General features: G+C 45.0%; 1 protein-coding gene and 1 long non-coding RNA gene across 4 annotated transcripts in view; one reads left to right on the top strand and one right to left on the bottom strand.

The window, feature by feature from the left end:
* Positions 1-26,456, top strand: part of LOC137305096 (cytochrome P450 2K1-like) — a 46,825-nt gene that overhangs the window by 1,463 nt on the left and 18,906 nt on the right. Inside the window, exons 1-2 of one of the 3 annotated variants that reach the window (XM_067973876.1) lie at positions 19,762-20,424; positions 25,784-25,946. In XM_067973876.1, the coding sequence (XP_067829977.1) occupies positions 20,224-20,424; positions 25,784-25,946 (364 nt within the window). In that variant the 5' untranslated portion in view covers positions 19,762-20,223. Of the gene's footprint in view, positions 1-19,761; positions 20,425-25,783; positions 25,947-26,456 lie in introns of those variants that run through there. The other 2 variants (XM_067973878.1, XM_067973877.1) reach the window with 2 other exon arrangements.
* LOC137305110 (uncharacterized) lies at positions 953-8,606 on the bottom strand. Its single transcript, XR_010958664.1, has 3 exons — positions 8,481-8,606; positions 6,524-6,622; positions 953-1,258 (listed from the first exon to the last, which is right to left on the bottom strand). It is a non-coding gene; the product is annotated as an uncharacterized lncRNA (long non-coding RNA).

The following is a 26,456-nucleotide window of genomic DNA, read 5'->3' as shown; positions in this document are numbered from 1 at the left end:
CACATTATTAAACAATGGCTCTTATCGGACAGCATTCGACGCGTGTTAACGTGTAGGGGTAGATTTTTCCTGTTCCTGGATGTATCAGATCACCCAGAGTACAGGAAAAGGGGGTGGGGAGGAGCTCATGGTGGTAAAATGAAAAAAAAGACTTGCATTTATACAGTGCCTTTCACAACCTCAGTCCATCCCAAAGGGCTTTACAGCCAATGAAGTACATTTTTGAAGTGTAGTCACTGTTGTAACGTAGGAAACGCAGCAGACAATTTGCACACAGCAAGATCCCACAAACAGCAATGTGATAACAACCGGACAATCTCTTTTAATGTTGTTGGATGAGGGATAAATGTTAGGCAGGACACCAGGGAGAACTCCCCTGGCCTTCTTCGAAAGAGTGCCATCGGATGTTTTATGTCCGCCCAAGAGAGCAGACGGCGGCAGGGCTTTGGTTCGATGTCTCGTCCGAAAGGCAGCATCTCCGACAGTGCAGCACTCCCTCAGTACTTCACTGGGAGTCGACCTAGATTTTGAGCTCCAGTCTGTGCAATGGGACATAAACCCACGACCTTCTGCCTCAGAGGAGAGAGTGCTGCCTACTGAGCCACAGCTGACACCACTTACTAGAACATCAATAGACATTTCTGGGTCTTTCCCGCTCAAACTCCAGAGTCAGCTGAGACACCCTCCACTTTTGCGCCTCCCCTCCTTTCTTTGCCCAACCATCGGCGGCTGTGCCTTCAGCTGCCTGGGCCCCAAGCTCTGAAATTCCCTCCCTAAACCTCTCCTCCTCTCTACCTCATTTAAGACGCTCCTTAAAACCTACCTCTGTGACTACTTGTCCTAATGTCTTATGTGGCTCTTTGATAATGCTGCTGTGACATTTTTCTATGTTAAAGGCGTGATATAAATAAAAGTTGTTTTACTTCATCTGTATTTGCACATTGAAGACAAGTTTTCTATCGTTAAGCATGATTTTTTATTAATTGTAAAACTTCAAAACATGGCAGGTATTTTCCGAGATGCTCATCTCCCCAGTCGGCGAGTTGCTGAGCACATCTTCATTCTTTGCCATTGTATTTACCGCCGTAGACTGACTTCAGGAAGTTGCCATAGTGCACCGGTCTGGATTGCCAACAGCTAGACAGGTGCGACCTTTAACCTCAGGACCCACACTGCTGAATTGTGGGTCCCGATTTCGGGAGTGCCTCCGTCAACAAGTCATCATCCAGTGATGGGCTTATCTGGTCATACTTTTCATCTGCAAAAAAAAGAGAAACGGGCAAATAAAGTTATAAATTCTCTGCACAACAGCAGTGACTGCAATTCAACAATAATCCACTGCTTTATACAGCACTTCGAATCATAGGAGGCCGCCATTTGGCCCATCATGCCAGTGCTGGCTCTTTGAAAGAGCTGTGCACTTAGTCCCGTTGCCCTGCTCTTTCCCCACAGCCCTACAAATGTTTTTGTACTCTGTGCCTCTATTTAGAAAGCCACGGATCCAGTGTGCCATTAACAGTCTTCTCAACTTGTCCTGCCACCTTCAAAGACTTGTATACGTATACCCCCAGGTCTCCCTGTTCCTGCACCCCCTTTAAAATTGTACCATCTAGTTTAGATTGCTTCTCCTCCTTCTTCCTACCAAAATACATTACTTCACACTTCTCTGTTAAATTTCATCTGCCATTTGTCTATGTCCTCCTGGAGTCTTACTACCCTCCTCACTGTTCACTACATTTCCAAATTTCATGTCATCTGCAAACTTTGAAATTATGCCCTGTATACCCAAGTCCAGGTCATTAATATATATCAAAAAGAGCAGTGGTCCCAACACCAACCCCTGGGGGACACCACTGTATACTTCCCTCCAGTCTGAAAAACAACCGTTCACCACTACTCTCAGCTTTCTGTCCCTTAGCCAATTTTGTAACCATGCAGCCACTGTCCCTTTAACCCCATGGGCTTCAATTCTGCTAACAAGTCTATTACGTGGTGCTTCATCAAACACCTTTTGAAAGTCCATATACATAACAGCAAGTACACTACCCTCATCAACCTCTCCGTTACTTCAAAGAACTCAAGTTAGTCAAACACGATTTGCCTTTAACAAATCAGTGCTGGCTTTCATTTATTAACCCATATTTTTCTAAGTGCCAATTAATCTTGTCCCAGATTACTGTCACTAAAAGTTTCTCCACCACCGACATTAGACTGACTGGCCTGTAGTTGCCGGGTTTATCCCCCTCCCTTTTTTGAACAGGGGTGTAACATTTGCAATCCTCCAGTCCTCTGGCACCAGTCCAATATCTAAGGAGGATTGGAAGATTGTGGCCAGAGACTCCGCAATTTCCACCCTTGCTTCCTTTCGCAGGATGTATCCCATCCGGACCGGTTGACTGAGTGCTGCCAACATTTTAAGTACCTCCTCTATTTTTATCCTGTCCAATTTCTCGATCACCTCCTCTTTTACTGCGACATTGGCGGCATCCTCTTCTTTAATGAAGACAGATGCAAAGTATTCATTTAGTACCTCAGCTATGCCCTCTGCCTCCACAAGATGATCTCCTTTTTGGTCCTTAATTGGCCCCATCCTTCCACTTTATAAAAACACTTGGGTTCCCTTTTAGATTATCCCCTAACTTAGTCTCATACATTCTCTCAGTTTTCCTCCGTACTTTTTGTATTCAGCTTGGTTCTCTACTGAATTATAAGCCTGACACTTATCATAAGCCTCCTTTGAGACACCCTGACGACATGAGGCATTATATAAATACAAGTTCTGGTTTTCTTTATTGTCGTTTCCTTGTAACTAAAGGGTTTTTCGAGCCAATGAATAGTCATTTATTTAAATGCTTAGTGTGCATCTCATGCAGATTTAGTGCTTAAACACCAGACTTCTTGTTCCAATGGAGCATTTCTTCAATCATTACCCCCCGCCCGGAACTCTCCACGCAGGTTCCTCTGACTTGCCATTTTCCTTCATGTTTTCAAAAAGCCTCTTAAAAGCCACCTCTTCAGCTATACCTTCAGTTTCCCTATCCTAATCTCTCCATTTCCCCCCCCCCCCAACCCCCTCTACCCAGGTTCACTGTTCATCTCGTGAAGTGTGCAATATAAATGCAAGTAGCTGTTGTATTGCTGCTTGATAGTACAGATTTTGAGAACTGGGCATCACTATTTGTGCCATTTGATAAATTCTTCACCGGACCACAGTGACCGCTGGAGCGGTCGGCTTAAAACTCAGCTGTTGCCTAACATTTGGCTCTTGCTTTTCCACGATGGTTCGTACATATTGTAAGTTGATTGTAAAAAAAATATATAACCGTCAACTGTAGCTCAAGCACTGGATTCAGGTGTGGCCTAACTTACGAGGATCTACACTGGTGCCGCAGAGGACCATTATCTTGCACTGAAGAGACAGCAGTCACGCATCCAGAAACCATTCTAGTGTAGACACAGCATGGAAGAGTCGATACCAAGTCCAATCACTTATTTAGTGTGTGTTTGGGCAGTTGAGGTATTGAATAGTTAATAAAAGAATTTATATTCTTTCATGACCTCCGGACATCCCAGAGCACTTTACAACCACTGAAGTACAGTACTTTTGAAGTCACTGGTAAGGTAGGAAACGCAGCAGCCATTTGGCACACAGCAAGCTGATAATCTGTCTTAATGATGTTGGTTGAGGGATAAATATTAGCCAGGACACCGGGGAGAACGCCCCTTGCACTTCTTCAAAATAGTGGCCGTAGGATCTTTTACTTCCACCCGAGGCGGGGGGCGCGACGGGGCCTCCAACATTGCAGTGCTCCCTCAGTACTGCACTTGGCGTCTCGGCCTAGATTACGTGCTCAAGTCTCTGGAGTGGGACTTGAACCCACAACCTTCTGACTCAGACAAGAATGCTACCAATGCAGCCACATCTAGTTTCTCTCACAAAGAATCCAATTATCCCTCCCTCCATTTTCTACCCGTTCCAGAAGATGCTGGTTCTCACTGGGTAGGGTCCCATGGCTGCTAGCCGCCCTCCAGTATCTTTCCCAAATGGCCTTACCTCAAGCAAGGAAGTTATGCTAATCCTTTATAAATCACTGGTTAGGCCTCAGTTGGAGTAATGTGTGCAATTCAGGGCACCACACTTTAGGAAGGATGTCAAGGCCTCAGGAAGGTGCAGAGGAGATTTATTAGAATGGTACCAGGGATGAGGGACTTCAGTTATATTGAGTGATTGGAGAAGCTGGGATTCTTTTCAGAGAACTACATTACATAAGAAATAGGAGCAGGAGTAGGCCATACGGCCCCTCGGGCCTGCTCCACCATTCAATCAGATCATGGCTGATCTTCAACCTCAACTTTACTTTCCCGCCTGATCCCTAGACCCCTTGATTTCCTTAGTGTCCAAAAATCTAGCGATCTCAGTTTTGAATATACTCAACAACTGAGCATCCACAGCCCTGTGGGGTAGAGAATTCCAAATATTCACGACTGAGTGAAGAAATTCCTCCTCATCTCAGTCCAAATTGTCTGACCTCTTATCCTGAGACTTTGTCCCCTAGTTCTGGACTCTCCAGCCAGAGGAAACAGCCTCTCAGCATCTATCCTGACACGCCCACTTAGAATCTCACATGTTTCAATAAGATCACCTCTCACGCTTCGAGACTCCAGAGAGTATAGGCCCATTCTACTCAATCTCTCCTAACAACCCTGTTATCCCAGGAAGCAATCTAGTGAACCTTCGGTGCACCGCCTCTAAGGCGAGTATATCCTTCCTTAGGTAAGGAGACCAAAACTGTACACAGTATTCCAGGTGTGGTCTCACCAAAGCCCTGTACAATTGCAGCAAGACTTCCTTACTCTTGTACCCCAACCCCCTTGCAATAAAGGCCAACACACCATTTGCCTTCATAATTGCTTGCTGTACCTGCATGTTAACTTTCTGTGTTTCGTATACAAGGACGCCCAAGTCCCTCTGAACACCAACATTCAATAGTTTCTCACCATTTAAAAAAATATTCTGTTTTCTACTCTTCCTACCAAAGTGAATAACCTCTCATTTCCCCACATTATACTCCACCTGCCACATTCTTGCCCACTCACTTAACCTATCAATATACTTTGGCAGACTATGTGTGTCCTCCTCACAGCTTACTTTCACACCTAGCTTTGTATCGTCAGCAAACTTGGATACATTACACTCGGTCCCTTCATTAAAGTCATTAATATAGATTGTAAATAGCTGAGGCCCAAGCACTGATCCCTGCGGTACCCCACTCAGACTGCCAACCTGAAAATGACCCATTTATCCCTACTCTCTTTTCTGTATGTTAACCAATTCTCAATCCATGCCAATATATTACCCCCGATCCCATGAGCCCTAATCTTGTGACAACCTCTTAGAATCATAGAAAGGTTACAGCACAGAAGGAGGCCATTCGGCCCATCGAGTCTGCGCCGGCTCCACGCAAGAGCTATCCAGCTGGTCCCACTCCCCTGCCCTTTCCCCGTAGTCCTGCAAATTGTGTTGTCTTGTGTGGCACCTTATCGAATGCCTTTTGAAAATCCAAATATACGACATCCACTGGTTCCCCCGTATCTACCCTGTTAGTTACACCCTCAAAAAACTCTAATAGATTTGTCAAATATGATTTCCCTTTCATAAAACAGAGTTGACTCTGCCTCATCATGTTATGATTTTCTATATGCTCTATTACTATGTCCTTAATGATGGATTCCAGCATTTTCCCTATTACTAATGTCAGGATTACAACAGTGACTACACTTCAAAAAGTAATTCATTGGCTGTAAAACACTTTGGGATGTCCAGAGGTCCTGAAAGGTGCTATATAAATGAAAGTGCTTTCTTTTCAGAGCAAAGATTTTAATAGGTGTTCAAAATTATGAACGGTTTTGACAGAGTAAGTAAGGAGAAACTGTTTCCACTGACAGGAGGGTCGGTAACCAGAGGACACGGATTTAAGGTGATCGGCAAAAGAACCAGGAGGGGAGATGAGGAAACATTTTTTTTTTTAAAAACGCAGCGAGTTGTAATGATTTTAAATGCACTGCCTGAAGCAGATTCAACAGTAACTTTCAAAAGTGAATCAAATATTTACTTGAAAAGGAAAAAAAAATTGCACGGCTATGAGGAAAGAGCAGGGTGGGGCGGGAGCGAGACTTTCAAACAGGCACGACGTGACGAACGGCCTCCCTCTGTGCTGTACGATTCCATGTGCCCAAGGCACTGAAGCCTAGATTTTATAATTGGCAATAATCAGTTTAAAATGAATGGGATAATGGCTATTTTACTTTATTTTATGGGAGTCAGCACTGCTGAGCCCAATCCGGTTGACACTTTCCGTACATGCAGATTAGGAGTGGGAACTCTGGCTGATTGAGGTTATTCCTCCATGGAAGCTCAATACAACGGTAGCACACGCACTACCAGTTCAATTGACGTTGGCTAACAAAGCATCGAGCAGGGATCGAACCCAGGACAGGAGAGTGAACTACAAGAGATACTAACCTTTGACCTGGCTACCCGGTGCCTTGGATTGGCCAGCAGAGGATGGACTTTCCTTCCAGCTTAAAACTCTGCCGATCTGCCTCAGCACATACCTGCAGGCTTTAAAAGACATAAAACTCAGAATATATATTGTCGTCTCATTAACAATTTAATGTAGTTAAACATCCCAAGACGCTTCACAGGAGTGATCAAACAAAATTTATCACCGATTGGATTGGATTTGACTATTCCAATGCTCTCCTGGCCAACCTCCCACTTTCCACCCTCCATAAACTTGAGCTCATCCAAAACTCTGCTGCCTGTATCCTAACTTGCAGCAAGTCCCGTTCTCCCATCACCCCTGTGCTCGCCGGCCTACATCGGCTCCCGGTCTGGGAACGCCTCGATTTTAAAATTCTCATCCTTGTGTTCAAATCTCTCCATGGCCTTGCCCCCTCCAGCCCTACAACCCTCAGAGATCGCTGCACTCCTCCAATTCCTGCCTTTAGCGCATCCCCGAATTCCATCGCTCCACCACTGGCAGCTATGCCTTCAGCTGCCTGGGCCCTAAGCTCTGGAATTCCCTCCCTAAACTTCTCCGCCTCGCTACCTCCTTTAAGACGCTCCTTAAAACCTACCTCTTTGACCAAGCTTTTGGTCAGCTGCCTAATACCTCCTTATGTGGCTTGGTGTCAAGTTTTGTTTGATAATCACTGCTGTGAAGCACCTTGGGACGTTTTACTATGTTAAAGGTGCTATATAAATGCAAGTTGTTGTTGATCCACATAAGGAGATATTAGGACAGGTGACCAAAAGCTTGACCGAAGAGGTAAGTTTTAAGTAGTGTCTTAAAAGGAGGAAAGAGAGGCGGAGAGATTTTGGGAGGGAATTCCAGAGCTTAGAGCCTAGGCAGCTGCAGGCACAGCCGCCAGTGGTGGAGCGATGAAAATCAGAGGCGCAAGAGGCCAGAATTGGAGGAGCACAGAGATCTCAGAGGGTTGTAGGGCTGGAGGGGGTTACAGAGATAGGGAGGGGCAAGGCCATGGAGGGATTTGAAAACAAGGATGAGAATTTTAAACTGGAGGCATTGCCAGACCAGGATCCAATGTAGGTCAGTGAGCACAGGGGCGATGGGTGAACGGGACGTTGGATACAGGCAGAGTTTTGGATATTAAGTTTACATATTAATGACTATGAATGTACATACATATATAAAAATGCATACATGACTGGATCCTTAAGAGTGGAGCCCTTAGTTCTTGAAATATTTGCCAATTATTAAAAAGAGAAACAACATCCACCATGAAAATGGGCTGCCTGAGGGCTAGCAGAACAAAGGATTCATAAATCATAAGAGACCTAGTCCAGCCCAGAGTTTTTACACTGCAAGCACATCACCCATGGCATTACAACATGGAAACAAAAATCTTTCAGAATTGACTAGGCCTCAACAACAGATGCCTCTCATTTGCCTTGGAGAAATTATACTTGGGTTTCATTATCCTTTAGAAAGAAAAATCCTGCCTAATGCACAAATAAAGCCATCTCTATCCTGGGTCTATCTTAACCATACAATAAAAAAAAAAGTCTGCAAGATGGAGGTGCAAACTGATTGCATAGCAGAAGGCTCTCGGTATAGTGCAGCCCTACAAAGAATGCACTGGCATTCGGATTCAAAGGTCACTCACACAATGTTTATCAGTCAGTGCATAATCCAGCAACAACATTCATCTCCCCAAGCAACTCTTTTAAATAACTTCCTGGTGTGGACTAAAGGCTGCTCTTAATACAAACCTGCATCTTTAAGAAAATGGAATTATCTTTGAGTGACCAGGAATCTATTTTTTTAATAAAGCAGTTGAGTGAAGAAAAACTGAACTTTGACCAACGACCTAACCCTTTAGATTCATTATACAATTAATCCCACCGCTAATTATAGTTATTATTTACTTTACAAACAGAAAACACTCTTACTCACCATTAATGATCAGTCAGACCATTTTTTTTTCTTGCTTTTAATCTGTCTTCTCCCCAAAAATGCACAGTAGCTCAACCAAAGCCCAACTTTTATCTGTCCCTTCCGCCTGGAACAGCTGTAGCTCTCAGGGCGCGGGGCATGCCGGGAGTTGTAGTCTTCTTCATCGTTCACCGGCCACAGGAAGCGCCGGGAGGGACTACAACTCGTTGTACGCATGCGCGTCCGCCCATCCATCCGTCACTCACAATCGCGGCTGTTGATTGGATTGCGTGATCGGGCCCCGCCCCCATATGCCTTAGTCCCGCCTCCTTGCAATGATCCAATTGCCCAAATAACAAATTTTTTTTAAAAACACATTGAAAATCTGAAACTAAAAAAAAAATCTACAGAAAATGCTGCAAAGAATCAGCAAATCAGTCTGCATTTTATGGGGAGAGCAGACCAGTTAACCTTTTGGGTATATAACCTTTCAAAAGAACTGAAAAAAGTTACAGGTGATCATTATTTAAAAAGGGACAACGACAACTTGCATTTCTGTAGCACCTTTAACTCAGTTACACGTCCCAAGGCGCTTCACAGGAGCGTAATCAGACAAAAATTAGAAATAAAAATACAAAATGTTGGACATACCCAGCAAGTCAGGCAGCATCTGTAGAGAAGGAAACAGTTAACGTTTCAGGTCGATGATCCTTTCATCAGAACTGGAAGAAGTTGAAGATTGAACAGTTTTTAAGCAAGTACAGAGGAGGGGGAAGGAAGGGGAGGAAAGAACATACGGAAAGGTCTGTGATAGGGTGGAGGGCAGGTGTGATTAAATGACAAAAGGGGTAAAGGTGCAAGGCGAGGAGGGTGGGAATGGGACAAACAAAAGATGTGTCCAGAGGAGCTGTAAATGGCAACAGCAGAACCATTAGCAGCACCTGCTGTCTGAAAAAATAGGAGCACTGGTTATGATCTGAAGTTTAATAACTTCAGATCAAAATAACTGCAGGCTGAAGGCATAGCTACCAATGGTGGAGCGATGAAAATCGGGGATGCGCAAGAGGCACATCCCCGAGGGGCGCAGAAATCTCAGAGGGTCGTAGGGCTGGGGGAGGTTACAGAGATAGGGGAGGGGCGAGGCCATGGAGGGATTTGAAAACAAGGATGAGACTTTTTAATTTGAAAAATAAAAACAATGGGGACAATACTTACAGGAGAGAGGAAGCAGAATGACTTGTAAAGTGGAATGTGGGAGTGGGTTAAACAAGGGGTTGGTGCTTGGGATGGGGACCCTCTATTGGAACACTGTGCTGGTGAGGCCTGGTCCAGGGCTGCTGGAGCTTGCTCCAGTTCACCGGCTTTACCTGTTTCCATTTACTGCCTATCAGATTATCAATTGGTGTCAAAGTTCGTGTTTGATTGGTGCATTGAAAGCTTGGTGAGGGGTCTTCCTGCTCAATACCAGGTGCTGTGTTTACCCCCCAGGCATCAGGGAAACCCAAGACTTTATTTCTCCGTTAGTAAACATGCAACGCAAAGATGTCACTTTGGCAACTGTTCATAATGTTATTGTGGCAAAGAACGAGGCAGAAGGATTATAAGTCCTTTCCTCATTCCAGTATAGTGACGCTAAAAGTTAAATTTAAAAGCTGCTTGCTCCAACACACTGGTGCTGTATGAGCAGTTTTTTTTTAATGCTGATTTTGAGCCAGTACATTTAATGACCACACGATGGTGCCAAGCTCTGGCCCACTATTTTTGCACTGTGTGAATTTGCTGTCTCAGGCCCTTTGGACTGTGCTTATTTCTACCCCTACATTTTGCACAGATTTACTTCTCTGCTTAGTGAAGCTCCCAAGAGGGGTTGACTTGCTTTCTGATTTTCTCTCCCCTCCAACAAGGACATTGCCCAGCCCTCCCTAACGGAATGCCGCCTCTCTAGCAGCCAAGCTGATGTTTGGACTTCACCACACAAAGAAGTGGAGGGGAACGAATTTACATCCTACCTAGGAGTACATAGAAATTGCAGGTGTCAGCTGTAGCTCAGTGGACAGCACACTCACCTTCTGAGACAGAAGGTCATAGGTTCACAGTCCCACACCAGAGACTGCAACACAAAAGATCCAGATTGACATTCCCAGTGCAGTACTGAGGGAGTGCTGCACTGTTAGAGGTGGTGTCTTTTGGATGAGATGTTAAACCGAGGCCCTGTTTGCCTTCTCGGGTGGATCCCAAGGCACTATCTTGATAAGAGCACAGGAGTTCTCCCCGGTGTCTGCGACCAATATTTATCCCTCAAACAACAACACTAAAAAACAGATTATCTGGACATTATTACATTGCTTTTTGTGGGATCTTGCTGTGCGCAAATTGGCTGCCGCGCTTCCTACATTATAACAGTGACTACACTTCAAAGGAATTCATTGGCTTTAAAGTGCTTTGGGACGTCCTCAGGTTGTGAAAGGTTCTATAAAAATTTAACTTCTTTTCTTTGCAACGTGGAAACAGGAAATTGAGCCCAACCTCTCCCTGCTGGTGTTTCTCCTTCACACGAGCAGTGGTCCGAGTCCCTTTTATCACATTCTACTAATCTAAAACTGACGCTGAGATATTTTCCCCACTGTAATAATACTGGAGGAGCACGTTAAAAGAAAGACTTGCATTTCTATAGTGTCTTTCACTGCGTCAGGACGTCCCAAAGCACTTTGCAACCAATGAGGAACTTTTCTGAAGTGTAGTCACTGTTGTAACCTAGGAAACTGCTTCAAAAGGAAAAGCTGTGCGACATGTTAACTTGTGCATGATCACCTAAATCTGTTTCACCTGGGTGCAAGGTGGTCTATTCATGTGTGGTATGCACTAATACAGGTGCATTAATGCCTAGAAGGACCACAAATGGGTCACTCAGGCCAGCTCTAGGGCTTTTTTTTAAAAACAAAAACCAGCAACCCAAAAGTAGACTTTTAACACAAGATGTAATCACACTACGCCCGCAATGCTCCCCCGATCTGTGGCATGACTAATTCCCAGACCTTCTAGCCAGCGGTATTCCTGTAACCAGGGTGTGCGAAAGTAGACTGGAGTGACTTGTCGCGAAGGCTTGGTTCAGATGCGGGGATTGGAGGGTGGGGGAATTAAGGCACAGAACTTGCGGTAGTGGGCACAGACCTTGTCTTCTGCTCTCAGGCTCATTTAGTGGATCACCAATGTGCTGTGTCTCCATGCACGGCTTTAACATTTAATTTATTCATTCCCGGAATGTGGGCATCGGTAGCAAGGCCGGCATTCGCTGCCCATCTTCGAGTTTCCCTGAGAAGCTGGTGGTGGGCCTCCTTCTTCAACCTCTGGTGGCAGGTTTTTTGATACAACCTTGCTAGGCCACTTTAGAGAGCAGTCAAGTGTCAACCACATTGGGATGTGGGACTGGAGTCACATACAGGCTCAGACCGGGTACGGACGACATTTTCCCTTCCCGAAAGGACATTGGCGATCCAATTGGGTTTTTACTAAATCTGACAGTTTCGTGGTCACTTTTACTGATACCAGCTTTTTATTTCTGAATTTTTTAAAACTGAATTCACATTGTCAAACTGCCTTGGGTGGGATTTGAACTCACATTATCTGGATTATTAATCCAAGCCTAGTCCATTACCGAACCCGTAAATAATACCATTATTTATGTAACTAGCATACATTCTGTAGCAGCAATACCTATTGTTTGGAAAAAGCCTTAGTTGGGCCAAAATTAAAGCAAACCACTCCTTTAGAAGACAGTAGAATAGAAATTATTGTTAACTCTGTTATTGAACAAACAATTAATACACTTCTATGACATTCTTTTGTCTCTGGCTCAGGGGGTAGCATTTTCGGTCAAGGGTTCAAGCCCCACTCCAGAGACTTGAGCATATAATCTAGGCTGACACTCCCAGCACAGTGCCGAAGGGGTGCTGCACTGTCGGAGGTGCCGTCTTTCAGATGAGACGTTGAACTGAGGCCCCATCTGCCCTCTCAGATGGATGTAAAAGATCCCACGACACTATTCGAAGAAGAGCAGGGTGTCCCGGCCGCCATTTATCCTTCAACCAGAGCCACTAAAAACAGATTTCCTGGCCATTCATCTCATTGCTGTTCGTGGGATCTTGCTGTGCACAGTTTCCTTACACGGAGTGACTACACTTTAAAAGTACTTAATTGGCTGTGAAGCATTTTGGATGTCCTAAAAACGTGAAACGTACTATGTCCTTGTATTTTCTATTTTAAAATAAACAGGTTAACACCTCTGTTAAAATAACAGACAGGGGAATGTTTTATGAACAGGTTAAATGTTTATCTATTGCTGTCACAAATTTAGAAATTTCTACCCCAATGCTTTTGTTTTACCTTAAAACTGAGAACTTTTGATGCTGCTATACAGGTTGTCATCAGTAAATGGTGCTGTTACACTTTCTAAATTGTTTCCTAATTCTTGCACTAGCTTTCCCCAGGGATCAAATGAATCACCTGGGAACAGGCTAACCAGCGACTAACTGTAAATGAGAAGAGTCGGGGGGTGAAAGAGTTAACCACTCCTTGCTGGAAACAGGCTAACCAGCGACTAACTGTAAATGAGAAGAGTCGGGGGGGTGAAAGGGTTAATCCTCCCTTGCTGGAAACAGGCTAACCAGCGACTAACTGTAAATGAGAAGAGTCGGGGGGGTGAAAGGGTTAATCCCCCCTTTCTGGAAACAGGCTAACCAGCGACTAACTGTAAATGAGAAGAGTCGGGGGGTGAAAGGGTTAATCCCCCCTTGCTGGAAACAGGCTAACCAGCGACGAACTGTAAATGAGAAGAGTCGGGGGGGGTGAAAGGGTTAACCCCCCCTTGCTGGGAACAGGCTGTTGTGTGATGAATTGTAAATGACAAGACTCAGGGTAAGAGGCTTAACACTCCCCTGTGATAGGAAAAGGTTAAACATAATTGAGAATGGGTGACTGAAAGTAATAATGCTTTGTGTTTAACCCCGTGCTTTGATTAGAAAGAGAAGGCTGTGCTATTAATCTGAATACAAAGACAGATGGTCACAGCAGCAAGTTTCTACTCTCGTGTCAAATATTGTCCTTGTCTCAGAACCTGAAGACATCCTTTTAAGATTTGCAATATGTAGTAATTGTTTTGGACTGCTGGGATATCAAGTAGCTGATAAATGTTCCATCTGGTGAGATTGGCCTCCTGGTTAATTAACACCTGGCCAAAAGAATCACAAACAGTGGGGAACATTTAATATGATGCAAATCTTCACATTTAATTTAAACGCCTCATCCTTGTTTTCAAATCCACCCCCCCCCCCTCCCCACCATGGCCTCTCCCCTCCCTATCTTTGTAACCTCCAATTCTGGCCTCTTGCACTTCCCCGATTTCCTTCGCCCCACCATTGGCGGCCGTGCCTTCAGCTGACTGGGCCCTAAGCTCTGGAATTCCCTCCCTAAACCTCTCCGCCTCTCTACCTCTCTCCCCTCTAAGATGCTCCTTAAAACCCAGCTTTTTGACCAAGCGTTTGGCTGCCTGTCCAAATATCTTCTTAGGTGGCTCGGTGTCAAATTTTGTTTGATAATCGCTCCTATGAAGTGCCTTGAGACGTTTTACTGTGTTAAAGGCGCTATATAAATTCACGCTGCCGTTATTTAGTTGGGGGGAGGGTTTTGGCTTCCCATTTCTCTTTCTTTTGGAACTCACTCTGGCTCATTTCTCCCACTCCAGCCAGGAGGGTGAGGAAGCTTCACCCAGGTATTAAGGGATATGGGCCAAAGGCAGGTATATGGAGTTAGATCACAAATCAGCCATGATCTTATCAAATGGCAGAGCAGGCACGAGGGGCTGAATGGCTTTCTCCTGTTCCTATGTTCCTAGGACACAGATCGACTAATTCAAGAACTAAGGAAACCTGGGGGTTAGATTTTCAACTCTCCAGCACGGCGTCAAACTGGCGTCGCGGCTCGAACGGCCATTATAGAAACCGGCCAATTTTCATTTCCATTTCTTACATTGCCGTTTCTTCTGTTCCGATCTCGGGAGATTGATCTCTGTGGATCGCCCTCTTCCATTAATAGGAGTACAAATTCGCCTTGGCCAGTAGCGAGTAGCCTTTGGGATGTCCTGAGGTCGTGAAAGGCGCTATATAAATGCAAGTTCTTTCTTTTTAGACTAATGGCTGACATTGTTTCGGAAGAAGGGTGCCTCTGTACCACTTTCCCACTTCACACTCAGACAGTGGGGGGCCAGTCTTTGCAGGTGCGCTGGACTGCACTTTTAGGTGGAAGGAGCAAACACGAGGGCCCACCTCCTGCGTTTCCATCACTAAAATCTGCTCCTCAGTCCTGACACAGGAATCACAGACGCACGTATTCATGGATCAACGAAGCCACCATTGGTTCCTGGAACCTGGGCCTTTTTGTTTACACTGCGGTCAACAGAGGGAGCTCCACACATCTGTAGCCAGCTGTTAACAAACAGAACAGGGGTGGGAGTGAGACATGGAACTGTCGTTTCCTTAGCGACAGAGGCCGTTTTAGGATAGCAATGTGATCACTGGCTGTGCAGCCGCTCAACAGAGCAACACGTGAGTGGGATTTGGGAATGTTGTTGCTATAGTGACGGATGTTGACCGATTCACAGTGTAAATGGTCCTCCATGTCACTTCTGCGTTACAGTGGGGGGGTGAGTGCAACGTGGGAATGTTGTTGCCATGGTAATGTAGATCCGTCAGAACCTGATAAAATGCCTTTAGCCAAGGTTAAAGGTCAGAGATAGCTAAATGACCTAGATTGCCTTAGAAGTGTGTTGCAAGCAGCAGTTATGATCTACACCTCTTGCAAATCTCTGCCCAACATGAAGGCTTAATCTGGAGTACATCTCCATTAAAGACACGATGATTAAGCACCTGCTACGTTTGCACAAGGCACCAACTCAATTCTGAAAATCCCAATTCAGAGACACGCCACTCCACCCTCCTTCAACTTCAGTTCATCCTAAACTCTGCTGCCCGTAACCTAACTCACACCAAGTCCTGTTCACCCCTATGCTCGCTGACCAACATTGGCTCCCGGTCCGGCCACGCCTCGAGTTTAAAACTCTCATCCTTGTGTCCATACCCCTCCATGGCCTCGCCCCTCCCCATCTCTGTAACCTCCTCCAACCCTCCAAGAACTCTGCGTTCCTCCGATTCTGGCCTCTTGTGCATCCCCGATTTCCTTTGCCCCACCATTGGCGGCCATGCCTTCAGCCATCTGGGCCACAAGCTTTGGCATTCCCTCCCTAAACCTCTCCGCCTCTCCACCCCTCTCGCCTCCTTTAAGACACTACCTTTTTGACCAAGATTTCTACCCGTCCTAATATCTCCGTCTTTCGCTCGGTGTCAATTTTTGTTTGATTATGCTCCTGTGAAGCACCTTGGGATGTTTTACTACATTAAAGGAAATATATATAAATGCAAGTTCCTGTCGTACTATAATTTGGATTACTATGTACAGATATCATCTTGTAGTAATTGAACACAATTGGCTAGAACCAGTTTGAGCCAACTCTCCGATACTCAGCTTAGAAACAGGGCTGACTTAGCTGAAACAATGAGATATTGGACCTGTAGTGAATCTGGTGTGAGTAGATTGCACAAATGGTGCAAATGGACAACATTTCCCCAGAGTGGCACAAGGAAATCTCTGGTGTAGTTTGTTATAAGTTTCGGTCAATGGGCCCAGTATCTGTCAGCACCTTTCTGAGCACCAAAGTCATTATCTCCTGTAGGTTGACAGAAAAACGTAGCAGCATGAACAGGTTTGGTAGGGCACAGAATACCATATTTAAATATTCACGGTGTTAGCTGTGGCTCAGTGGGTGGCACTGTCAGACTCTGAGTCAGAAGGCCTTGGGTTCAAGTCCCCACTCCAGAGAGTTGAGCACAAAATCCAGGCTGACACTCCCAGTGCCAGTATTGGGGGAATTAAACCGAGGCCCCGTCTGCCTGCTCAGGTGGACGTAACGGATCCCATGGCACTACTTCAAAGAAGAGCATGGGAGTTCTCCCTGGTGTCCTGGGCCAATATTTATCCCTCAACCAACATCATTGAAAACAGATGATCTGCTCATTGTCACATTGCTGTTTGTGGGATCTTGCTGTGCGCAAATTGGCTGCCGCGTTTCCTGCATTACAACAGTGACTACACTTCAAAAGTACTTCATTGGCTGTAAAGTGCTTTGGAACATCCTGAGGCCATGAAAGGCGCTATAGAAATGCAAGTCTTTCTTTAATAGATCTTTTACCAGCTACATTGGAAGTCAGAGGGTGGCAGACACTTTAATTAATTTCTTGCCAATTATAATTCCTACAGCAGTTCATGGGTTGACCACTTCCCCTCAAAATGTCTCAGCAGTTCAGTTGGCTTAATGGTGACACTTTGAACTGTAGATTTTCCTCCTCGGCCCGGGGTCTAAGTGTTTGGGGATGGAAACCTTTATTGCAAAATTTGGTGCAAGCTGAATTGAATAGACAGGAAATCATGAGCGACTTGTGCCTGATTTTAGGCTAAAGGCTTCCACCTCACGGAGCTCCTACTCCCTGCTTCTGAAGAGGAAAAAAAAAACTACCTCTTAAAGTCTCAATGATTTCTCCAAGTCCTGTTCTGTGCTATTGGCTGGTATTTCTGATTGGCCTTGACTAGACTCCCAGCCGTGCAGTGAGTAGATCCTCAAGCATCAGACTCGAATTCTGAGAGGATTTGTTTCTGGAAAGTGACAAATAAAATGTCACCCAAGTTCACTGACAGAAAGGCAGACTTTGTTCCACCATCGCTGGCAACTGGTATTACTGTTTTACATTTGTCCAGTGAAGCAGTAACAGAAATGGCCATGACCTCGAGTGTGCTGTTTCTGAGCCTTTGCACCATGTCCTGATGTGGCACTGACACAAACCAGTTTCAGAGCTCACAGAAAGAAAGAACTTGCATTTATATAGCACCTTTCACGATCTCAGGGCGCCCCAAAGTCCCAAAGTGCTTTATAGCCAATTAAATACTTTCCAAGTGTAGTCACTGTTGTAATGTAGGGAAACGCGGCAGACAATTTGCGCACAGCAAGATCCCAAAAACAGCAATGAGATAATGGCCAGATAATCTGTTTTTAGTGATGTTGATTGAGGGACGAATATTGGCCCAGGACACTGAGGAGAACTCCCCTGCTCTTCTTCGAATTGGTGCCACGGAATCTTTTACGTCCATCTGAGAAGGCAGATGGGGCCTTGATTTAATGCGTCTTCCGATAGACGGCACCTCCGACAGTGCAGCACTCCTTCAGTACCACACTGAGAGCGTCAGCCTGGATTTTGTGCTCAAGCCTCTGGAGTCAGGCTTTAACCGGACGTGACAATTGCTGCTAATGTATAGTTCAACAGAGAATCGACTGCAGGACACGGCATCCGAGAGAAGTGTAGAGAGACATCACCAAATTTGTTTTGCTTAGATCTTCTGCAAATGCATCGTGCACCTCAACAGAATTGGAAGCTTCCATGTACTGGCTGTCTCAATGAGACCTACAAGGGAACGTTATCAGGGAAATTCATTACGAAACACAGTTAACATTTGTGTTGCTAATCTTTATGTTTGTACTGCATTTTCATTTGGCCTCAGAGTAAATAAACGGAAACATTTCTGTTTGGGAGAGTGGTTAATTAGTACCGCGCTATAAGTAAATTGAGATTGCGATCGATGGCAGTGTTTACTATGGTACTATGGGCGTCTGACATATTCCACTGATCCCTATAGATAAATGCATGTATTCGGGAAGATTCCCTCTGTTTGGTATTTCTCTAAAAGGAAATCTTTACAAACACATTTAATACCCTGCTACACGTCATTACACCACTAATATATAAAATGGAACGACAGCATTTTCATAAACAGTAGCAAATTGTGTAAAAGACGAGGGTTATTTGATGAGTCTGATCTGCTTAATGGGGAACCTCCCAAGCTGACCTCCCCAGTCAGAAGCCTGGGAGTAAAAAGAAATAAGAAGGAAAGACTTGCTTTTATATACAGTCCTACACGATCTCAGGATGTCCCAAAGTGCTTTACAACCAATGAAGTACTTTTTGAAGTGAAGTCACTGTTGTAATATAGGAAACCAATCTGCGCACAGCAAGATCCCACAATGAGGTAATGACCAGATAATCTGTTTTAAGGATGTTGGTTGTGGGATAAATATTGGCCAGGACACTGGGGAGAATTCCCCTTGCCCTTCTTCGAAATAGCACTATGGGATATTTTACGTCCACCCGAGAGGGCAGACGGGGCTTCGGTTTAACATCTCTTCCGAAAGACAACACCTCTGACAGTGCAGCACTCCCTCAGTACTGCACTTCAAGTATCAGCCTGGATTTTGTGCTTAAGTGTCTCGAGTGGGACTTGAACCCACGACCTTCCGACTCAGAGGTGAGAGAGAGCTGCCCACTGAGCCATGGCTGATATCTACCCAAACCTTTAAAACGAATGGTCACAAAAGCATAGGCAGTGCATACCTGAACTTCTGACTTGTGCTGTCTGGAGGGTGGGGTGGGGGGGGGAAGGAGAGGTGGGAGGAGAGGAGGGGGAGGAAAGAGGAGGAGCGGGAGGTGGGAGGAGAGGAGGGGGAGGAAAGAGGAGGAGTGGGAGGTGGGGGGAGAGGAGTTGAGGGGGGAGAGGAGATGGGGGAAGAGCGGGAGGTGGGGGGAGAGGAGTAGGGAGGTGAGAAGAGTTGGGGGAGGAGAGGGGGGGAGTGGTGGTTGGGGAAGTCTCACCCACCGCCAGCGTGGACCCGTAAAATGATCTCTAAACTGTGCGAATGTAGAGTCCTCGTTAGAAAGCAGACTCTCCAGCCTGAGGACGAATGTTGCTGATATCAGCGGGTGAGAGCATAACGCCTTTGGGTGATATTCCTCTCTCTCTCATCCATTTTAATTCAGGCATTAACCTGTTTATTGCAGATGGGTTAACACCTCCGCCCAAATAGAGGACAAAGGAATATCATGCAAAGAGGTTGAGAGTTGTCTAGTGATACCAGAATCAGTCATGCCTGGGCTTCTGTGTCAGCAAAATACGGTGTTAATGATTTAATGTAAGGACTTGCACAACACCAGGTTATAGTCCAACAGTTTTATTTTAAATCACAAGCTTTCGGAGCTTACCTCCTTCGTCAGGTGAGTGACGAAGGAGGAAAGCTTGTGATTTAAAATAAAACTGTTGGACTATAACCTGGTGTTGTGCAAGTCCTTACATTTGTCCACCCCAGTCCATCACCGGCATCTCCACATCAATGATTTAATCGTAGCCTTGTTTCCCTGCTGTTCTGTTTATTGAGCTCAAAGGGCTTTACACAATTGTATGACCGACCAATCGATTTCTCCTGGTTGCTATGAGGTGGACTGCAGACCATTTGGGGGTCTTTGAAGGTGAATCACTGTGGAGTCAAAAGTCCAATGAACCTGCTTGGATAGTTTCGAAAAGGCAAAGGGATGTGATTCTGGGCTGTCCAAATACAAGTTAAGCTTGTAAGGACTTGCACAACACCAGGTTTTATTTGAAAATCACAAGCTTTCGGAGGCTTTCTCCTTCGTCAGGTGAGACACAGGCTTCACCCAGTCAGGCAAAGTATGAGCGTCAAGCTCTTGCGTAAAGTCAACAGAGCTTGACATCTGTACACAGGGAAGATACCAGAAAGTAACGGAGCGATTTGCTTTCACCGATACATCCGCCCGCAATGGCTCTGTTCAACTTGTTTCCCTTCAGTCTCACCACGCCATTACTGGTTTCTTGTCTAATTGTGATTTTCCTGATTTACTTCATCGCTGGGTCTAGAAGCAGCCCTCGGTCCAACTACCCCCCCGGACCTATACCCCTCCCAATAATTGGCAACCTGCACCAGCTGGATCTGAAGCAGATTTACAAATCTCTGGTCAAGGTAAGAGAACCAATGGCCACGAACCAGGCATTAGTGTTGAGACTTTGCGGAGAGGTGCAACATTCCCGAGGGTCCACGCCAGGTGCTCCACACACAACAGATGGCGTAATGGAAAATCGCAGGCTGGTTGCTCAAAGATTTTCCATCCGTTAATGTCCTTGGACAGAAAATCGCAGCTCAGACATCCCATGATTTTCCGATAAGCTATCCAGTGCATGCAAGGCATCAGTGGTGGCGAGGGGCCGTGGGCAATCCCACCTGAGGTGTTTCAGGACCTTAGAGAGCTGGTTGATTAATTTAGAATTGATTAGTTTAAATTCCGGCCAAGTATGGGTATGTTTCAGTCCTTTTAAGGAGTCGTCCCTGAGAGGACATGTAGTGATCAGATTGTGTGGTTTGTATGATTTTGTCAACCAATGTGACATTGGTAACCATGGACTTTAGGAGCTTACTTGATTGCCTTAGAGTGGGGAAGGATATTCTCATAGTTTTTCCTGAAGTTGGTCACAGTTTTTTTTTCCTTCCTGTAATTTTTTTCTCCTACGTAGTTAGCATGAATCGTGTTTGGAGACGGCAAATGTAAAAGACTTGCATTTCTATAGCGCCTTTCACGACCTCAGAACATCCCAAAGCGCTTTAAGAACATAAGAACATAAGAAATAGGAGCAGGAGTAGGCCAATCGGCCCCTCGAGCCTGCTCCGCCATTCAATAAGATCATGGCTGATCTGATCCTAACCTCAAATCTAAATTCATGTCCAATTTCCTGCCCGCTCCCCGTAACCCCTAATTCCCTTTATTTCTAGGAAACTGTCTATTTCTGTTTTAAATTTATTTAATGATGTAGCTTCCACAGCTTCCTGGGGCAGCAAATTCCACAGACCTACTACCCTCTGAGTGAAGAAGTTTCTCCTCATCTCAGTTTTGAAAGAGAAGCCCCTTATTCTAAGATTATGCCCCCTCGTTCTAGTTTCACCCATCCTTGGGAACATCCTTACCGCATCCACCCGATCAAGCCCCTTCACAATCTTAGATGTTTCAATAAGATCGCCTCTCATTCTTCTGAACTCCAATGAGTAGAGTCCCAATCTACTCAACCTCTCCTCATATGTCCAGCCCCTCATCCCTGGGATTAACCGAGTGAACCTTCTTTGTACTGCCTCGAGAGCAAGTATGTCTTTTCTTAAGTATGGACACCAAAACTGTATGCAGTATTCCAGGTGCGGTCTCACCAATACCTTATATAACTGCAGCAATACCTCCCTGTTTTTATATTCTGTCCCCCTAGCAATAAAAGCCAACATTCCATTGGCCTTCTTGATCACCTGCTGCACCTGCATACTAACTTTTTGATTTTCTTGCACTCGGACCCCCAGATCCCTTTGTACTGCAGTACTTTCCAGTTTCTCGCCATTAAGATAATAACTTGCTCTCTGATTTTTCCTGCCAAAGTGCATAACCAAAGCCAATTAAATACTTTTTGAAGTGTAGTCACTGTTGTAATGTAGGAAATGCGGCAGCCAATTTGTGCACAGCAAGGTCCCTCAGCAATGAGATAAAAGACCAGATAATCTGTTTTTAGTGATGTTGGTTGAGGGATAAATATTGGCCAGGATACTGGGGAGAACTCCCCTGCTCTTCTTCAAAATAGTGCTGTGGGATCTATTACGTCCACCCGAGAGGGCAGACAGGGCCTCAGTTTAATGTCTCATCTGAAAGACGGACCTCCGACAGTGCAGCACTCCCTCGGTACTACACTGGGAGCGTCAGCCTGGATTTTGTGCTCAAGTCTCTGGAGTGGGCCTTGAACCCACAACCTTTTAACTCCGAGGCGAGATAGAGTGCTACCCACCGAGCCAAGGGCAGTGCACAAGGTTGTACCATCGAGTGGATAGAATGAGCATTGATGGGCCCAATGGTCTTTTCTCACTTTTCTTTGCGTACGTTTATGAGTTGGGAGCTGGCAGTTGTCTACAGTGGCCAATTACTCTCAGAGGTCCAAGGAAACCTCTCGGTTTTCTCTATAAAGTTAATGCATGAGAAATTGGGCATTTGATTGAAGACAGGTCCCAACTTAGGTCTTACTTGTGCCTGACGTGCCGGTACCAGGTTACAGGAATTATCCACTGGAAGTGCCTCAAGTGCTATAATATTAAATGCAGCATACCCCCTTAGTTGTGTAATCTTTATAACGTCACCAGTTCAATTTACCCCCTTCCCCCCCCCCCCACCTCAAGGTGCCTACCCATGTTGGGGTGCTGTTCCATGGGTGCTGGCCACCCTTCTGTATCTCACCCAAGTGGTTGTTCATCACTTGAGCCTAGACGGTAAGAGTCAATGGTCTGCCCGTCTGTGGCAATATCACAGCCGAGCTCGATCCTGCTTCCCCCTGACGCTGACACACCCACTTATTTTCCAGGAAGTGTCATTCATATAACAGTTGGAAATTGGATCAGTAGCAAATTCTCTCCTTCCCTGGCCCAGAGGTCCTTAAGGAACTGATCGGACCCCCCCTACCAGTAACCGAGCCAAGTTAACACAGACCAGGGATTGAACCTGTATGACTCGGGACTCAATTTTACTTTTTCATTTCGAAAATAAAAACTAGATGCTAGCTTTTGTTATTGAGATGTAACACTAATGGAGGGCAGTGAATGGGGACTTGGCTGGTAGATATCACCACCAATCACTGAATCCACAGAATGCCCAGGTCAGGTCACTCTCTACAGAAATGATTGTCTGACTACCATTGGATGTTACATCATTAAAATGAGAGGCACCTCACAGTCTTCTCCATCTCTCTACCTCCCTTTCCTCCTTTAAAATCCTCCTTAAAACCCACCTCGTTGACCAAGCTTTCTGTCACCCCTCCTAATGTCTATTTCTTTGGCTTGGTGCCCATTTTTTCCTTGCGCCTCTGTGAAGCGTCTTGGGACATTTTTCTATGTAAAAGGCAATATGTATAAATATATATAAATGCAAGTTGTAGCTTTTGTTGAGATTGCATCATTTGGGCTCAATTGAAATTGTAAACATTATCAAAGACGTGCAAACCAATGTACAAGGTAGAGATTATAGAATTATTTAGAATTACATAGAATGTACAGCGCAGAAACAGGCCATTCGGCCTTGTAGATCCATGTCGATGTTTATGCTCCACACGAGCCTCCTCCCTCCCCTCATCAGCTAACCTTATCAGCATAACCTTCTATTCATTTCTCCCTCATGTTTATCTAGATTCCCCTTAAATGCATCTATACTATTCACCTTAACTACTCCTTGTGATAGCGAGTTCCACATTCTCACCACTCTCTGGGTAAAGAAGTTTCTCCTGAATTCCCGATTGGATTTATTAGTGACTATCTTATATTTATGGCCCCTAGATCTGGTCTCCCCCACAAGTGGAAACATCTTCTCTACGTCTACCTGATCAAACCCTTTTATAAGCTCAAAAACCTCTATCAGGTCACCCCTCAGTCATCTCTTTTCTAGAGAAAAGAGCCCTAACCTGTTCAATTTTTCTTGATAAGTATAACCTCTCAGACTTAGATGAAGGGACCGAGTGTAATGTATCCAAGTTTGCTGATGATAGTAAGCTGTGAGGAGGATGCAAAGAGTCTGCAAAGGGATATAGACAGGTTAAGTGAGTGGGCAAGAAGGTGGCAGATGGGGTATAATGTGGGAAACGTGAGGTTATTCACTTTGGTAGGAAAAATAGAAAAACAAAATATTTTTTAAATGGTGAGAAACTATTAAATATTGGTGTTCAGAGGGATTTGGGTGTCCTTGTACACGAAACACAGAAAGTTAACATGCAGGTACAGCAAGCAATTATGAAGGCAAATGTTATTTTGGTCTCTATTGCAAGAGGGTTGGAGTACAAGAGTAAGGAAATTTTGCTGCAATTGTACAGGGCTTTGTTGAGACCACACCTGGAGTACTGTGTGCAATTTCGGTCTCCTTACTTAAGGAAGGATATACTTGCCTTGGAGGCGGTGCAACGAAGGTTCACTAGATTAATTCCTGGGATGAGAGGTTATTCTATGAGGAGAGATTGAGTAGAATGGGCTTGTATTGTCTGGAGTTTAGAAGAATGAGAGGTGATCTCATTGAAACACACAAGATTCTAAGAGGGCTTGACAGGGTAGATGTTGAGAGGCTGTTTCCTTTGGCTGGAGAGCCTAGAACTAGGGGACATAGTCTCAGGATAAGGGGTCGGACATTTAGGACTGAGATGCGGAGGAATTTCTTCACTCAGAGGGTCGTGAATATTTGGAATTCTCTACCCCAGAGGGCTGTGGGGATCGGGCGGGAAAGTGGAGTTGAGGTCAAAGATCAGCCATGATCTTATTGAATGGTGGAGCAGGCACGAGGGGTCATATGGCCTACTCCTGCTCCTATTTCTTATGTTCTTATGTTCTCAGTACAGCAAGCTGGCTCCCTGAAACAGTTACCCATTTACTTCCATTGCCCTGTCCCATACCCTTTTAATTTATTTCCTTTTTCAAATATTTATCCACTTCCCTTTTAAAAGCTTCCTCCGCAGTTTCTGGTCAGGCATTTCATGTCCGAACAGCACTCTGTGTAAAAAAAAATTCTCCTAATCCAAGTCCTGATGTATGAAAAATTTGACTTGAGAAAAAAATGTGTCCCCGACATTTCGTGGGGCTACCGTTAACCTCCAAGAACAACTTCAGGAGACAAGCGGGAACCTCAGAGAATATGGAATAAATAACTAAAAGCGAGAGACTGATGGCAGCCCGATGGAATTTCAGAGCCTGCATTTGTACTTCTGTTGGTCGTGATTTTCATTTTTGGCTTTTAGCCCAGTCTGAGTCGAGAGTTTGAATTCGACCATCTGCTGTTTCCCACATTGCTGTGCATGCCTCAATTGACATTTCCCCTCTCGACAATCCAGTGGAGGTTGAGAACCAGCCACGTTAAGATTCATAGGTTAAGTTCACCAATCCCATGCTTCTCGCAGGGATCCACGTTCAAAGGGAGGGTTGGGTTGGAGATGGGGCTACAATAATGTAGTACCATTCTAGAACACATGCTCCCTTCAAGCATGGCTCCTCGTTGTGAATGCCGGATTGGTAAATTTACATGGATGACTCAATAGTCCATGGCAGTTACATCATCAAGGTAAAACCTCTCTAGTTATATAGAATTACATAGAATGTACAGCACAGAAACAGGCCATTTGGCCCAACTGCCCTGTGCCGGCGTTTATGCTCCACACGATTCTCCTCCCACCCCTCTTCATCTAATTCTCTCTACCAGGTATTTGGTAAAACCTCCCTTCTAGTGTAACGAACTACCTGCTAAGTAATGGACACAATTTGCCTCTTTTCTTTTCAGCTGTCAGAGAATTATGGCACAGTATATTCAGTGAGACTGGGTGCGGAGAAAGTGGTGGTACTTGCCGGGTATGAGACAGTGAGGAACGCTCTCATTAACCATGCTGATGAATTCCTCGGAAGACCTGACATACCAATCATGAACGTTCTTAAAGAAGGATCTGGTAATTTCTGCTAATTGTTCTTAAACAGTCTGACCTTGCTACAGGAACTGTCCTTGACAGAGTATTAAGGAACACAGAGTATTCCAACTGGCTCCTCATATTTCGAGTTGCATTTTCCTGTCGTTATTGGCAGTATTACACTCAACCGAATAGAAAGTTTGTATTTTATAGATTAGCAGGGGAAGTAAATGGGGAAATCTATTAATTCCAAATATAGCACGGTGTAGCATGATAATAAGAGTATTAGAAGCAGAAAAAGTTCTAGCTGCCTCAGCAAATCATAATCTGCAATAAACTGAAAAGTGGAAAAAAAATATATTAGCACCGTAATCTCCTGTCCTGTATTAGTTGCAATGAGGTGTGAATAACATTGTGATCAAGCAGATTCCAGCCGTGTCTCTAAAGTACAATCAAATTGCTGCAGTCTGCATTAACACATGGAGCAGAATTAGGAGCACAACTACAGGAGGTCATGAAAATGGCCACCTTGCTAATACGGATGGAGTGTCC

Source organism: Heptranchias perlo, chromosome 39 (assembly GCF_035084215.1).
Source record: "Heptranchias perlo isolate sHepPer1 chromosome 39, sHepPer1.hap1, whole genome shotgun sequence".
Classification (NCBI taxonomy): Eukaryota; Metazoa; Chordata; class Chondrichthyes; order Hexanchiformes; family Hexanchidae; genus Heptranchias; species Heptranchias perlo.
Note: the sequence above shows the minus strand (reverse complement) of the source record. Positions and strands in the feature narration are given on the sequence as shown.